The 15964-nt window shown below is 30.0% G+C and overlaps 2 protein-coding genes across 4 annotated transcripts in view; one reads left to right on the top strand and one right to left on the bottom strand.

The window, feature by feature from the left end:
• Positions 1-15964, top strand: part of LOC107450504 (uncharacterized) — a 265618-nt gene that overhangs the window by 86693 nt on the left and 162961 nt on the right. The window lies entirely within an intron of this gene.
• The window catches only part of LOC107444931 (uncharacterized), a 91762-nt gene that overhangs the window by 29794 nt on the left and 46004 nt on the right, over positions 1-15964 (bottom strand). For both annotated transcript variants that reach the window (XM_087168980.1, XM_087168979.1), the window contains exons 6-8: positions 9443-9570; positions 7291-7454; positions 5674-5772 (exon numbers count right to left, since the gene is read on the bottom strand). In XM_087168980.1, coding sequence (XP_087025106.1) covers positions 5674-5772; positions 7291-7454; positions 9443-9570 — 391 coding nt within the window. The remainder of the gene's footprint in view (positions 1-5673; positions 5773-7290; positions 7455-9442; positions 9571-15964) is intronic.

The following is a 15964-nucleotide window of genomic DNA, read 5'->3' as shown; positions in this document are numbered from 1 at the left end:
TCACATCTTAGAGGAAAATATTATTTTATAAAGGAATTTGATTTCCTTGTTGTTTTTTTGTTCAACTGCACTCTTATAGATATTTTTCCCGTATAATTAGAAAATTTTTTGAAAAACTTATTTTGTATTTTTTCTGCGGCATTTTCATAATAACACTGTGCTGACAAACAAATAATTTCCTACAATTAAATAATAATAATATATATATATATATATATATATATATATATATATATATATATATATATATATATATATATATATATATATATATATATATATATATATATATATATATATATATATGAAATAACGGTGTATCCACACCGTTATTTTTTAGTTAATTAGTAGTCAGACCGGCATGATTAACGAGTCCAGTTTCGGCATAATCCTTTATTTTACTAAACGAGGGTTCAGATCTGAGGAGTCAGATCTGACGAAGTTTAGTTGGTAAACATTATACACCAAAAAGCCACACAAAAACATTCGGTCCTGCGTTTTATAGGATGATTACAAGTTGTGAAGAGGTTAGTCATATTGCCTTTTTCTGTATTCTTACGCCTCATCAATTTATTTATTACGCCTCATCACTTTCCTTATATGGAAGTGAAAGATCTTAAAATAACTTCTCTTTTGAAGTATAAATCTAATTATTATTCATTGGCATGTTTTTAGCCTTGAAGTCCCAAAATAGAATTTCTACCCTTATCTTTTACTAAAGATATTTTATGAAAACCTATGAAGTTTTAATGCTTTTATTAATACAAAAGTATTTAATTTTTGTATTACATCCCCCCCCCCCCAAAAAAAAATTTTTGGTAAGCCAAAATAAAACTTTAGAATACTATGAATACATAAACTTTATGTTGGTATGACTGTCCTCTTTCCTACTATAAATAACCTTTTTCCAATATGTGAAAAAAAATTATTTACAGCAACAATAAGAACATAATAATAAAATTTATCTATTTAGTGAACTAAACAGAAAGAAAAAATGAAACATTTTATATAACTATTCTAAAAAACTTTTCAAAAATTTTCACACAAAAATATACAAAATTTTTATGCCAAACGACCTGGACAACAATTGTCATTTAATCAGAATTTAAGATTCTGTGTGGTTAATGGGTTTTTTTACTAGATGAAATTCTGTATTCCCCGTTAAAATGGAGGAAAACAGAGTTTCATGAAGCACTGTGAAATTGAGAGATCCAGACTGGATAAAACAAAAATTGTTTATAAATATTTTTTTTCATTGTGTTGAGAAAAAAAAAGTTCAAGTTTCCTTGCTAAACATCTCCACACGCGATTCGGATCTCTCAAAAATATAGGAGTAACTTCTTCCTTTGAAGAAAGCAAAAAAAAAAAATTCATATTTGACCACTTTTTCATGATTTAATTTTAACATTTGTAAGGTTGTGATTTTTCCTAAGTTTTGATACATGTAATATTTCGAAATTTTGCTTACTTACATTTTTATTTTTTATTTATTCTGTGATCAGATTCTTGGTCATTCTTTCTTTTTCCTATTTTTTCTTTTCTTTTTGTTACCCTTCGCCTTTTTTTTTCCGATGTTTACTTTTATTCAAACATCCCAAACCTTTTATTTTTTCGATGTTTACTTTTACTAAAACATCAAACTTTTTATTTTTTCGATGTTTATTTTTACTGAACATCCTCAACTTTTTTATTTTTTCGATGTTTACTTTTACTGAAACATAAAACTTTTTTCCACAATTTTCAACCTTAACATTTTGAGAAGTTTGCTGTCTAATGTGCAAAGATAAGTTGTCATTGTTTGAATTAGCAGAGGTGATCAATCTCTTACCAAATTAAGTAACAACTGGCCCGACACAATCAATAAACAAACAAAAATCTTTGCAAGTCTACAACCCTACTGAAGCATATGGTAAATCAGTATCAAGTATAAAAACTTAACTGAGTTAAAAATTTTCGCCTATTGTAATAAGGGAAACTCACAAATTTTGTTAAGTGTTAACTGTCCTTTTGTTTGGGTAACATTTTAATTTTCACATTTCTTAATAGGAATATTTAGTTTTGACCAAGTCCGAAAAAGCAAAATTTTTACAAATTTCCTTGAAGTTTTTTTTTCGATTTAATCGTTATAAATCATTAGGAAACAAAAGTTTAAAAAAAAACTTAATTTTGTTTGCCATTACTAATTTAATTGACGTTTGAACCACATTTATTTCCTTCAAAAACATTTTAAATGCACTATAAAAACAATATATCATATTTTTAAAAAAAAGCAATATAAACACAAGAAATGCAATTCTAACTCATAAAAACATTCTATTCAATTATTCATAATAAAATGTTTTATCATTACTCATATCCAGTTTCAATAAAATATGAACACCCTACTCTCCAACGTCGACCTTCATCAATTTCGTTGAAGAGAAAAAAAAATCATAATTTAAAAATAAAAAGAATATAAATATAAGAACTGCAATCCAACATTTCTAATATACTCAATTATTCAGAATAAAAAAAAATTAACACTAAAATATGTAATCATAATAGTATCACAAATTTTTAGAAAGAGGAAAAAAAATAATTTATATATCACTTTTTCTTCTTCAATATTTGGCGAAGAGGAAAAAAAATCATTCGCGCACTTCACTTTCTTTTTCTTATTAATCATTAAAAATCAAAGAAATAAATGTTTTTTAAAAAAAATTAAAGGATACATAGCTTGATAAAGTTCGAATTAATCCAAAACATATCTTGAAAGCCACAACATCAATTTAAAGTTGATAGGAAAGAATTATACATTTTTTCTTTTCTTTTCGTGAAAATGATTCATAAATTCACCGAGAGAGAAGGAGAAATAGAAGCTTATTTTTCTTTGAGTTCTGAGTAGGAGGGAGGGAGGGAATGCCAAACATATATAATAACATATTTTTTTTATAAGTAGACCATCGTAAACCATTCCGGGGTGAGAAAACACTTCATCGACGATTAATCCCGAGTAGCACTGGCATAACTAAACTTTCAGTAGGTCTCTTGTAAAGTAAAGGGATGGGATTTCTTCAGAACGGAATTAGGCGATTTTTTCCCGGAGGATGGAACGTCTAGGAAACTCATCCAAGATTTTTGACGAAGGGATGAGGAATCCTTCTCGACGAGGTAGCGGTCACGTTAGGCCTAAGTCCCAAGAGATAGTATTGCACAAAAATTTTCTTTCAAGGGGTTTCCTGCACAAAGCAAAAGTCCTGTTGTCTTGAAATAACGGTGTATCCACATCGTTAATTTTTAGTTAATTAATAGTCAGAGCAGCATGATTAACGAGTCCAGTTTCGGCATAATCTTTTATTTTACTAAACGAGGGTGAAATAGCATTTTCACCCCTCTCCAGACTGAGAGGGAGAGACAGAGTTACAGTCAGATCTGACGAAGTTTAGTTGGTAAACATTATACACCAAAAAGCCACACAAAAACATTCGGTCCTGCGTTTTATAGGATGATTACAAGTTGTGAAGAGGTTAGTCATATTGCCTTTTTCTGTATTCTTACGCCTCATCAATTTATTTATTACTCATAGCAAATCGTTTAATCTTTCCTTATATGGAAGTGAAAGATCTTAAAATAACTTCTCTTTTGAAGTATAAATCTAATTATTATTCATTAGCATGTTTTTAGCCTTGAAGTCCCAAAATAGAATTTCTACCCTTATCTTTTACTAAAGATATTTTATGAAAACGAATGAAGTTTTAATGCTTTTATTAATACAAAAGTATTTAATTTTTGTATTATATATATATATATATATATATATATATATATATATATTATGGAAAAAATCTGATTCTATGTTAGAATCTTTATTAAAGCATTTGGGGATATATTATATCTGCAAAAATGTTTAGAAATATTCTAGATCTCATATTAAAACTTTAACTTTTTATTTTAATATAATGGACTTATATCCATGCTTCAGTTTTGTTTTTATGTATTATTTTGGTACAAGATATTTGTGGATAATTCAATTCACATCATTTAGTACTTCTTTTAAAAAAGATATTTTCAAAATAATCTATTGTTCATACAGTCTATACTTGTTGTTATTTAAATTGCTTTTTATTAATAAAGTTGACAGACTTATAAAAGTTTATATTTGCAAGATTCATCCATTGAGATCTGTATCTTCAGATGCTCGATACATTTTATTATAAATATATCATTTAAGCGAAAAGTGAAAAATATCGTACTTAAAAAAATTAAATAATATTTTGAATTTTTCTGTTCTTATCCTGTTTTTAGTTTTTATTTAATTGGAATTCGGAATTAATACCATTTTGGTAATTCATGAAATATTTATCACTTTATGCAATCTATTTTTCTTTTGCTGTTAGAATAAAATTTCATAAAATTTTTCATCAAGTTCAATTTTTGATTCAAAATTGAAAATGAAGAATTGTTATTTAATTAAAAGTACAATGCTCATTAAAGTATTTAAAAATACAAATATATTATAATTTCACAATAATTATAGATCAATAGTAATGAAAAAGGTAACAGTATCAAGATAAATATCTTTTACGAGATTCTTTTTTTAACCTCGCGCGTATTGCTCATTTAACGTTACCCAGTGGGCACCTGTGAACCTAAGTTACGGAGGGGAGCTACATTACAACGCCATACTGCCACAAATACCCGTTCATAGGATGATCAACATTCATCCAGCATACAACAAAGAACAGCACACGCGAGAGAGAAACATCTATGCCCTGAGCGGGATTTGAACCCGCAGCTACTGGCTTTAAAGTCAGACCGCTCGCCCCAATGGCCAGTAAACTCTATTTACAGATTCCCAGTATTTTATATCATTTATTAAAGATATTTTTATTCTTAGATTCCTGTTCTCACATTGTAATCAGATTCACGAGAAGTTTCCTTCAGAATGACTAGTAAGATTTCCTCGTGTAAGCATATTTAACAGATTTTCTTATTAGTTTCATAAAAGTGAAGGCGGCAAATCTGTATATTTGCCCTATCTCTAGTTTCTTAATAGCACAGTTATTTTTATTACATGTAACACATAAAAAATAATTATTTCGTGACGGAAGAGGGATTACCACTTCGGTTATTTCATATGCAAACTACCTCTTTTAAATTTATTTCGATAATTGAAAAAGGTTTTAGATTCATGGTGAATCAAGAAAAAATTCTGATTGTTGATTACATTAACTTTAAAATAAGTAGTATGATAAATGAGTTTTTGTCAAAACAAAGAAGACTCTCTTTCTCAATCAATTGAAAGTAAATTTAGATTTAGACGATTCCCTCTAAAAAAATTATGAAATTCGATTTAAATTTTTTTTCGCTTACGAGCTGTATAAAAGAACTATTTTAATGACTCATATATCGTATAGTTTTCAACAATTTGTTTTTAAAAATTTTAAATCAAAAATTTCGTAATTAATTTTAAATAGTTCTAAATTTTTTTGAGTATTTATCAACCTATTTTGAGTATTCTTAATTCAACTTTCCTCCTTTTATGTAAGGAATTTTTTCTGCACTATATATCCTTTCAAAAATAACTATAGCGTATAAATAGCGCTTTGAAAATTACGCTAATCACTATAGCGTTGTTTTTTTCTTCCACTGTACTATATATGGCAAGACGAGAAGAGAAAAACTCCATCTTACTTCATTATTTATCGGACCCTTGCCTCCTCTTTCTTTCCACCTAGATAAGTAATCAGTGCAATGTGTGTCATAAGGATATGGAAGAAGCTTCCTCACCACCTGTAAATAGAATAAGTTATTTGATCAAGAAAAATAAAACCCTTTTAAATTCAATAAATAGATAAATGGGATTGAAATTTACATCTCTCGCTCCACCTCTGTCTCTCGCTATTTGTACAAAAATTTGTGAAACATTTTAAAGCATGTGTTAACACAATCTTTTGAATTAAATCACAAAATAATATGTAAGAATGGCTGAAATGTTCCGAAATATAGCAAGTTAAGAATTTAAGATTCAATTGTTGATTAAGATTCATTTCAATAAGTTGACGCTCCAGACCCAAGATGCTCGTTCAACAGAATAGCATGAGTCGTCGCGAGTGAATGATGCCGAGACCGAACTAAACATAGAATAAGGGGACCCAAGACACAGGGCTCCAAGTCACACAGGAGGAAAGCACCACAATCTCGTCCACGAGCTTAGGAAAACAGCCCACACCAAACACTGATTCCAGGGCAGCATTACCAATCCGTCTGCAGCTGATGACCCAACCCGGGCTAACTGCAGAGTAACAGCCACCAGTCAAGTAGCCCTCCGGGTAGAAGGCATTTAACCAGGTTTGTTAAAAATAATTACAAACTAATTTTAAAACAATTAAAAGAATTAAAAAAATTTTTTGATGGGGCATCATATTGGAGAATGCCAATATTGGCTTATAATCACAGTTACATTCCAGAAATAGTCTAGTTCTAATATGCTTTTATTTTAATTCCTTCTATTGCTCTTTGTAATACAGACAGGACCTCTTCAAGGCATTATGTTTAATTTTCCAGCGTCATCCAAACTTCTTGTTTGCTTAATGGCAGTTAACACACTTGATCTTGTCTCTTAAAGTCATTGCATGATGTCCGGTCTCGTAACAATTGTAACAGATTTCATCATCGATAACAACTCAGTGCTCTTGGGCACGCCCTGTTGTTGTAGCTTCAACAGATTAGGTTTAGTTTTGCTCTTGTAGTGATTTTAGTAAAACACTTCGCTAGAGTGTCACGACCCAGTGGACTTTTTCCGTTTTGATTGGGAAAAATACATCGAATTTTTCTTCTCTGAGATCTTTATTACTTTCCCTCAAGAAGTAATCAACTCTTAGTTTGGTTACGGCAAAGCCTACAAAAATGGAAACGACATTTAGAGTTTTTGAGATTTTTTAAATTTTTCAAGAAATACATTGAATAATATTTATCAATAAATTTTAAATCTTTTAAACGTTTGAGACTCCGACAATAAATTGTAAACGAAAATGAGTATTTTTGAGCACATTATGGCTGAAAATATAGCAAAAAGCATGTAATTTGGTTCGATTCATTTTGATTGTTATTTGAAATAATTGTAAAAAAAAATTAGTAAACTTATTTTATTTTATTTCATTTATAAGCTTAGTTCATTTTATTGCACTATATCTTAGTCTAAATAAATACCAATTAAAAGATTGCTTATTTTTTCCCAGAGTGTAGAGTATATATATTTATCTGGTTAATGTCATAAAAGTATGAGTTTTAAAGTTTAAATACAGTTACCTTCTTTAAATGAAAAGTATGTCGTTTTGTTTTCATAGATAAAGTAAAGCCTTTCACGTGAGGATTGACAATGTGGTACGGATTGTGGAAGGATATCAAACCTACTGGAGGATGGTAAAGATGTATATATTCACTTTCATCAATTGAAATATTGAGAACTATAGCTGAAATAATTAAATGAAATATTATAAATTGAAAACGAACAGAAATTTGCCTATTTATTTTTTAAAACCCAACGCTTCATTTATTTTTTTTTTTAATTCCAGTTAGGTGAAGGGGAGTCGGTACCCTCTATACCGACAATGTTAAAATGGCAAACTTCGTGCACCTTTTTCTGAAAAACTATCAAACATAGAGATTTGAAATTTTTTATTGTGATTATATGAACACACTTATACAGAGGTGAAAAGATTATCCATACACGTTGTTATTTTTTTAAAAAAAATAAAAGCTGAGTACTACTGAAAAAATGTCATTTTGCAGTATGTTTTTAACAGCTACACATTTATTTTCATGAATAATGATAAAAAGTTCACCTCAGTATATGTATTAAGCCCTTAATAATAAGCTGAAGAAATTTCAAGAATTTATCTTTAGTAGTTTGTGAGAAAAAGGTACACGCAGCTAAAAAAAAACACATTTTGAGAAAAAGCCAATTTAAAGTTAAAATGAATTATTACTAAAAAATTCTGGCACTAAGTACAAACCTTTCACATTTTTTTCATTCGTACAATTGACTTATTTATTTTTAGTACATTTGTTTTTATGTATTTCCCAAATTTTATCTAAAAAAGCTTAAATTGCATTATATCAAGTACACATTAAGTCGACAATGTTAAAATTTCAAATTTTTCACTATGCATTACAAATAATTTCTCATAAGACATAATCTATTATAGCAAATTCATGAATATGCATAATATAAGTTCAAGTACAAAATTATTCTTTAAATTATTATTATTAATCTTTTATTTATTAACTACCGAGTAAGATAAACACATCAATTTCATGAGTCATAATTTGCAAAACATTTGAAAAATACACTGTTAAATATGCCCAATTATAAATAAATTCACATTTAAGTTGCTTAAATTCTTGAAAGTAAATTTTATATATTTCTTTAAAAATGCTGTATCTAAAAATTACAAATAATAAAAATATTTTACTATAAAAAAATTTGAAATCTTACTACCTGTATCCGATAATGTTAAAATGCCAAACTCGGGTACACCTCAACAAAAAAGCTTGAAAAAAATTCACTCCAATAGCAAAACGAATTTAACAAAAAACCAAGCAAATTAGACGAAAAACAAAATAAACCTAATAAAAAACAGAGCTAATCTAACAAAAAACAAAATAAATCTAATTAAAAACTATAAAATTGCCTGTAAAGATCAAGATAAGTTAAATAAGAATTTCAACTTTTAGCTTGCTTAGATTATAAAATAATAAAAAGATTCTCGTAATCGTCAAAGCTTTGAATCTTGTGTTTACGTTTTCATTTGTCAAATGTGGGTGTTGCACAGCTAGAGGAGCGTTTGTTTACATTTTGAAATTGAAATTTAACAGCTTTAAATTTGAGTAAATACATAAAATTATACATCATTGGAAAGCTCTTGAATAGGAGATTTTAAAAATGTAAAAATCTCAAAATCGATTTTTTGAAGGTTGGGTGGGTACTGACTCCCCAAAGACAATACAAAGAGTTTAAAATAAATTTTTACTGTTAAATGATATCTTTTCTCTTTATCTTTTCCTTCGATTTTTTGTTAACTTTTATTATTTCGTTTTTTTAATTAAAAATCATTACACACTTTAAAGGTTTTGAAGGCTTTGTTTTTTTAAAAAAGAAACCTACAGATTTCTTAAAAAGTTTTTCAATTGCTTTACTTAAAGCTTTTAGAAGAATATTTTGGCTGGGAATGCAGGCTGTAAGATTTCATAAAATTCAATTTAAAAGACCTATTCTCTAACGCGAGATAATCTTATTTAATTCAGAATAACTCATTTTTATGACTAAGTTATTTTTGTTCTGAAAACGAAAATTTGTAGTTCATAGTTAAAAGCTTTTGTTGTGCTAAGTGGGAAACAATTTTAAAATGTTTGGTAAGCAAAGTTTCAAGATACGAGGGAATAAAAATTTATAATTTACTTCCGCTTGAAGTCACTACACTTGGCTTTGCATTTGGTCTTCCAAAAACAGTATTCAAAGTATAACAGCCACTCAAGAAACCATAAATGTTATGAGTGGGAACACTTGACTTCCTGAAGTACGAAAAGCTGTAAAGAATAAGTAAAATCGTTTAAATTTGAAATTAAATGCTTATAACATATTGCTTTTAATATGCTAATATATATATAATAATGCATTCCAATATATATACACAATCAAATATTACAAAAAGTTTACGTGAAATAATTAAAAATGATTAAATTTTTCGTTTATTGATTTTTTTCTTAAAAATTGACTCATCCAGATTTGATGTATACAGCATTTCTCGGGTACTTAGGAAAATGAATATTATAGTGGAGGAAGTGCCACGGTTTTGCAGTTAATTCGATGAACGGCCCCTCACAGGAGCGTGTGTTTAATGTAATAGGTTCCCTTATTGTTTTGAGATTTTAGAGCTCTATTCGATTCTTATTCTCAAAAATGACTCTAGATTCCTGTTAATGAATGACAACAACTTACTGCATGAATGACATGCTTCCGACGATTATCTGGAATTTAAGTTAGTTCCTGTATAGATTCGTCGATCTGATCTCATAGAGAGGCGTAACTTTCCCCACACTTGCCTTTTTTTTAAAATTTAATTGAATTGTATATCGACAAATTTTGCTGGGCCTCCGATAATGACGGTTTAATTATTTGTCAACAATGGACAACGAAGATATTTCACTTTACTTGATCTATCCTGTCTATGGAAATGACGATCATTTTGTTGGCTTCTCTAGACGACCTTATCATCCAAATCATCTTTCCTTCGTCGAGATGAGATTGCAAAAGAAATCACTGACTCCACCAACATTAATAAAGTTTACTGTGGGAGCAACGTTGACCCACCTAATATGGTGCCCCTGAAAGAGTGGTCAACACATCTGCCCTTCAGATGCCTGTATAACTTAGGTCATTCTCCAGGTGGGCATTGGAGATAAAAAAAAAAACTATAAATTGCATGATTCCATATTCTTGACAAACAAGTAAAATATAGCAAATATTTTGAGCATAGATCAATGATTTTCGCTTTTTTTAATCACGCGTGTCATTTTTCTATATTTTATATTGCTTTAATAATAAAGTTTTCATTTTATCTTCAATAACTGCTCTAAAGAATTATTTAAAATAACTAATGAGATTATTAACTCAAAGAAAATGCGACAAACATTACTGTGTTGGAAATATTTCCAAGTAAAATAACAAATAAAAAGTAAAAAATAAACATGTGGATACTTATATATATATATATATATATATATATATATATATATATACTAACTGACCCGCCAAAGTTGTTTTGCCATATGAATTATTTCTAGAGTATGAAAATATGTCTTATTTATTGTAAGTGTGTGCGTATTTAGTATATGAGTGGAAGAAGCATGGAGCGCTGTGAACGATGACAGAATGTGAAAATAACAACACACCAAATAAAAAAATTTTTTATTTATTGTAACTTTTTTGAAAATTATAAATACAACGAATTCTGAAAATATTAGTCAAGAATATTAATCTCTTAGTGCAATGGAGTGTATAATATTTTTTGTAATTCCATCTTTAGCTAACAAAAATAAACTGGATGGTTTGCCCACTCGAGAGCATGCAACTTATACTGTGAAAAACATGTTCGTGTGAAAAAACATGGTGTGCTCAAATCTAAGCCACAAACAGACATTGTTTGGTCTTGAGATTTATGAATAATCATTGAAAATGCCAACAAAATGATAAACTGAATGCTCTTAAATTGAATTGACACATCTGTGGGTACAATAGGGATTTGTGGAAGTAATATACCTTCACCCCGAAATTTGCCATTTAAAATATTGACTTCGATAACGGTGTTCCTGAATTTTTTAGCGACTAATCACGTGCCGTTGCACAGCGGTGGTGGATTCAAATTGCGAAGCAAAATAACCAGAGATCCAACTTTGAGTCTAAATTATGCGGTGGTGTGCCTGGTAAATCCAATGAGTTTAAAAACTCTGTTGGAAAATTTGCAGCATCAAAGGGATCGCAGACTGCATCAACGGATTTATATGTCACTAAGTTACATGCCAATAACTGGTAATTTTATGCATCCAGTTTCATCCTTAGTAACCTTTCCATCACCGATGCCTGACAATTGTTTTGAGAATGTTTCAGCAGATGGATCCTGAAGCATTTGGACTCGGATATTTACTTTTAATTGAACTTTTTCAACATTACACCACAGTGGAGATATTTTCAAGTAAGCATTGATCTCATCAGCGTACTTTAAACGCGGAATGACGGGAAGTGTTTGTCTGAAATCACCTGAAAGGAGTAACAGAGTGCCGCCAAATAGTTTGTCATTGTTCATTTATATCTTTCAATGTCTTGTTCAAACGCCTTAAGGCCTGGTTTCTTAGCCTGTCGTCCTAAACGTCGGCGTCAGCTGGAAATCAGCGCTAACCTCTGATTGGTTTATTTGTGAGTTTGATAGTATACGTCATCGAACGCTTATCTTGAACTTCAATTGCCGTCCAACTCAACTGCAGTTGGATTACAGCGTGACGTTAACCACAGAAGCAATGGCGGACAACATCCAACAGCACATTGAAATCAGCCAAGATTTTGATTTTGACATTAAACATAGCTTCTTCATTAAACATAGCACTCTTCATTTAGCTCAGCTATAATGTGTTTTTTCTTGAACAAAGTCATTATTTGTTCTCTAAAACACTGGTCGACAATAACAAAATCAATACAAATTCAAAATAAATATTTGTTTACGTTATTAACGCATGCGCAATGAGAGATAATGTCTGCGTTGGACCGACTGCTCACGCTGAGCTAACAAAAAAGTATTTTTTTGGCGTCAGATCTACGTCAACTTTCCGCTGACGCCCAGATAAGGCGTTAGTTCTAAGAAACCAGGCCTTGAGCTAACAAACCAGTATTTTGTTGGCGTCAGCGTGACGTTGACGTCCCGCTGACGCCCAGATAAGGCGCTTGTCCTAAGAAACCAGACCTTAAAACGAATATTTGTGTGCCATAGTGTGTGTGCCATCCCAGATGATAATTTTACAGCGTTTCAACACTGTGGCCATAGACGATTGCTTTTTTATGTTGCATACTGCGTCTGAGTGTTTTGAATATTTAGTGGCAGCTTAAATACTGAAAAAGCTGTTCTGCCTCCATCCAATAAAGTTGCCGCAATGCCAGATGATTCAACGGCCAACGCGATGCCATTATTTGATCGTATTTCAGCGAGAATTAGTGAAATAATAAATGTTCTGCCAGTTCCATTAGGTGCATCCAAGAAAAAAAAATCCATCTTGTCCAGCCGAAACTTCGAGCATAATGCGGTCATAAATGTTCCTTTGTTCCTCATTCATTAGTGGAACATTGCGAGTAACACTCGCTACCATTTCTATCGTATTGTAATGAATTCACGATTCATGTCAGTGTTTAATAAATCAGATGCACTTCGATTTGGCAAAGGCATACCGAAATGACAGAGTGGCAAGTTAGCAATAATAATGCAAAGATCCTCAATAGCAATCAGTGATTCATTGTACATAGCATCACTGAATGCTATCATTAGAGCGTTGCAACGTGTGCGATGTTGCTACCGTATATCATCAGTCAACGAATCTTTGTGATTATCCCATAACATTTCTATACGGGCCGGGAAACATGTAGTTATTACTATAGCAAATAGTATACGAATTTGCTTTGCCGTACAGGTCAATGCAGTTTTAGCAAGCATACATTCCTACTAGTTGTCGTTTTCCAGCAAACCGAGTGCAAAGCATGCATCTTTATACGTTGGATAATGATGTCCATCGAATTTACTTATATCTTGAAATGACAATGAGCCGGTGACATTAATCAACAACAGTAGAAAATAAAAGCACTCAGTCTGCTTTGGATTGACTGTAAATATTCTCCCCAAGGTGTTTGATTTGATTTGAATAAACCGGGGCATGCATCAAACGGTGTGCCTTGTATGCTGGGTATCCATTGTTTTGAACCCATGTGAAATAGGGTGGTACTTCAAAGTAGAGTAATGTCCGTGCAAGGGCACCAAAAGCATTCGTACGATTACCCAATTCAAAAAATTTGACGAGTGTACTTTTTGGTGGATTTATAGCTCGGTCAATCGCTGTCTCGTTAGTGAAATATACGTTCTGACTGCTCTTAAGATGGACGACTAAATGAATAACGGTTGGATCCATTTCATGAATTGGGAAACCAAAGATGAGCCAAACAGCTTCATTGGAGTTGATATGACTTAATATGACTTGTTGCAACATGCGTGAATATTTTTTTAGATTTATTATGTTTTTATGTCTAGTTTGGATCCGAATACGATGGTTGGTTGGTTGGTGTCGTATCCTCTATAGAATCTCTCATCAAAATCGGTCAAGCTGTTTAGGAGGAGTTTAACCACTAAAACTGTGAAATGAGATTAATATATATATATATATATATATATATATATATATATATATATATATATATATATATATATATATATATATATATATATATATATATATATATAAATATATGAGTAATTCTACATATAAACGAAATTTTTTTTGGGGGGTTGGGGCACGTTATTTCTACATGAATTTTCTTCTTTTTTACACCCTAAAAAAAGCAAGAAAAAATCGTGAACGTGAAATTTTTTCTTTGTGACATACTTTAAGTTCAAAATGAAGATAAAACAAATTAATTTTAATATTAATAAACTAATTACTTAAAATTCTAATGTTTCTAGCACCATCTATTTAAATACCACTTTAAATGAAATGAACAGAATTTAACGAATATGTAGTAATATTTATTTATCCAAAAAGCAAATCGATAAACTCTTTCAAAATTTGATAAAAAAACAATGGATACCCAACTAAAGTAATAAAATCTTATATAAAATCATTGAATTAATCGTATATTTTTGTGGATATGTTTACTAAATTTTTGTTTATTTGTATAATTTTTCCATGTGCAAATCCATTTCGGGCAAATCAGTGGTCAAAATTATTTACCAAAAAATTCCTTTACTAAAGAATTTCCTTTGTTAATTTTTATAATTTTTCCATGTGCAAATCCATTTGGGGTAAATCCGTAGGTAAAATTATTTACTAAAAATTTCTTTATTAGTTTTTCCATGTTCAAATCCATTTCGGGCAAATCTGTGTTAAAATGTGCAAATCCAGTTTACAGGCATTTTATGCAAAAAGGCAACTTATGTTTCTCTTTTCTATTTTATGTTTTTTCTTGAATAAATATTTATTTATTTTCTAAAATTATTTATGGTCAATTTTTTAAATTATCCAGAATAATATTACCTAGCTCACATCCATTTTGGGCCCATCCTTGGAAACTAACAGATCAATGCACAGCATAACGAATCACTTTAGCAATGCAGTAAGAACGGCACTTCAAATTCCTCTAGTTAAACTCAATTTGCGCTTTTGTTTTCATATTTTGTAATCTGGCAATCTTGCGAAAATATTTTTAAATCATTCTTGGAAAATTTCCCGTTCTTGTAAGTACATCTAATTTCACTACTCGCTTTAGAGATTTGTTTTATAATGTTTTTTCATTTTATTTTCTGTTTTTACATATTATTTTTACTTACTGTAATCTATTTTATTTATTGTAATTTTGGTAAAAATTTTTTTTGAGTGCTCCTCACACTATTGTATTACTATATTTTGCTTTGGCTATATTTACACAATATCAGAAAGCACTCCTTTTTGCGGATATAATCGTGTGGGCTGATGAAAAGATTATATCTTTTATTTTCCGTTTTTTTTTTTTAAAAATTTCATCCTTTTTTTTAATCAGTTGTTTGTTATTTATTTTTTTTTCACTATTATTCCCCCCTTTCATATATCTATAATTTTCCTTTGTTTTATCTTCCTTTTGAGCTTATCTAATGAGTTCTGTTTACTTGCAGCTTATGCGTAATAAATGAAACTCATTGTTTTTTTTTAACTTTCTTCGTGCTTTCTTGTATTTATTTAGTTTGTGATATATATAATACCCTAATACAGCAAAAACCAGCTTAAAGCTCCTGTCTCTCTTCATATAATCATTTGCTATGATTTGATTCGGTGCATGATTAATTCATCCACTAGCAGTGAGTTAATCAGCACAGAAAGATGTAGGCAAAATCAACATTTTGTCATTTAAAATAACTGTTCTCTTAAAAGCATTATTATGTTTGGAGGAAATATTTATGTTTAAAAGCATTCTTGTGTATGAAGATCCACTGTTCTTTTAAAAGCATTTATACTGGAGAGAAAAGTCTCTGTAAGGAGACGGCAATATAATTTGATATCTTTATCTTATTTTTTTTCTATAAATATTTAGAAAAAAATGCATTTATATTTTCAACCAATACAATTAATATGTCAAATCTATTAGAAATATTAGTTTATTTCGAATGGCATTATGATGGTGAATAATTGGAGTGATCTT

Source organism: Parasteatoda tepidariorum, chromosome 8 (assembly GCF_982258835.1).
Source record: "Parasteatoda tepidariorum strain Cologne lab strain chromosome 8, Ptep-v5.0, whole genome shotgun sequence".
Lineage (NCBI taxonomy): Eukaryota > Metazoa > Arthropoda > Arachnida > Araneae > Theridiidae > Parasteatoda > Parasteatoda tepidariorum.
This window is presented reverse-complemented; position numbering and strand designations above follow the sequence as displayed.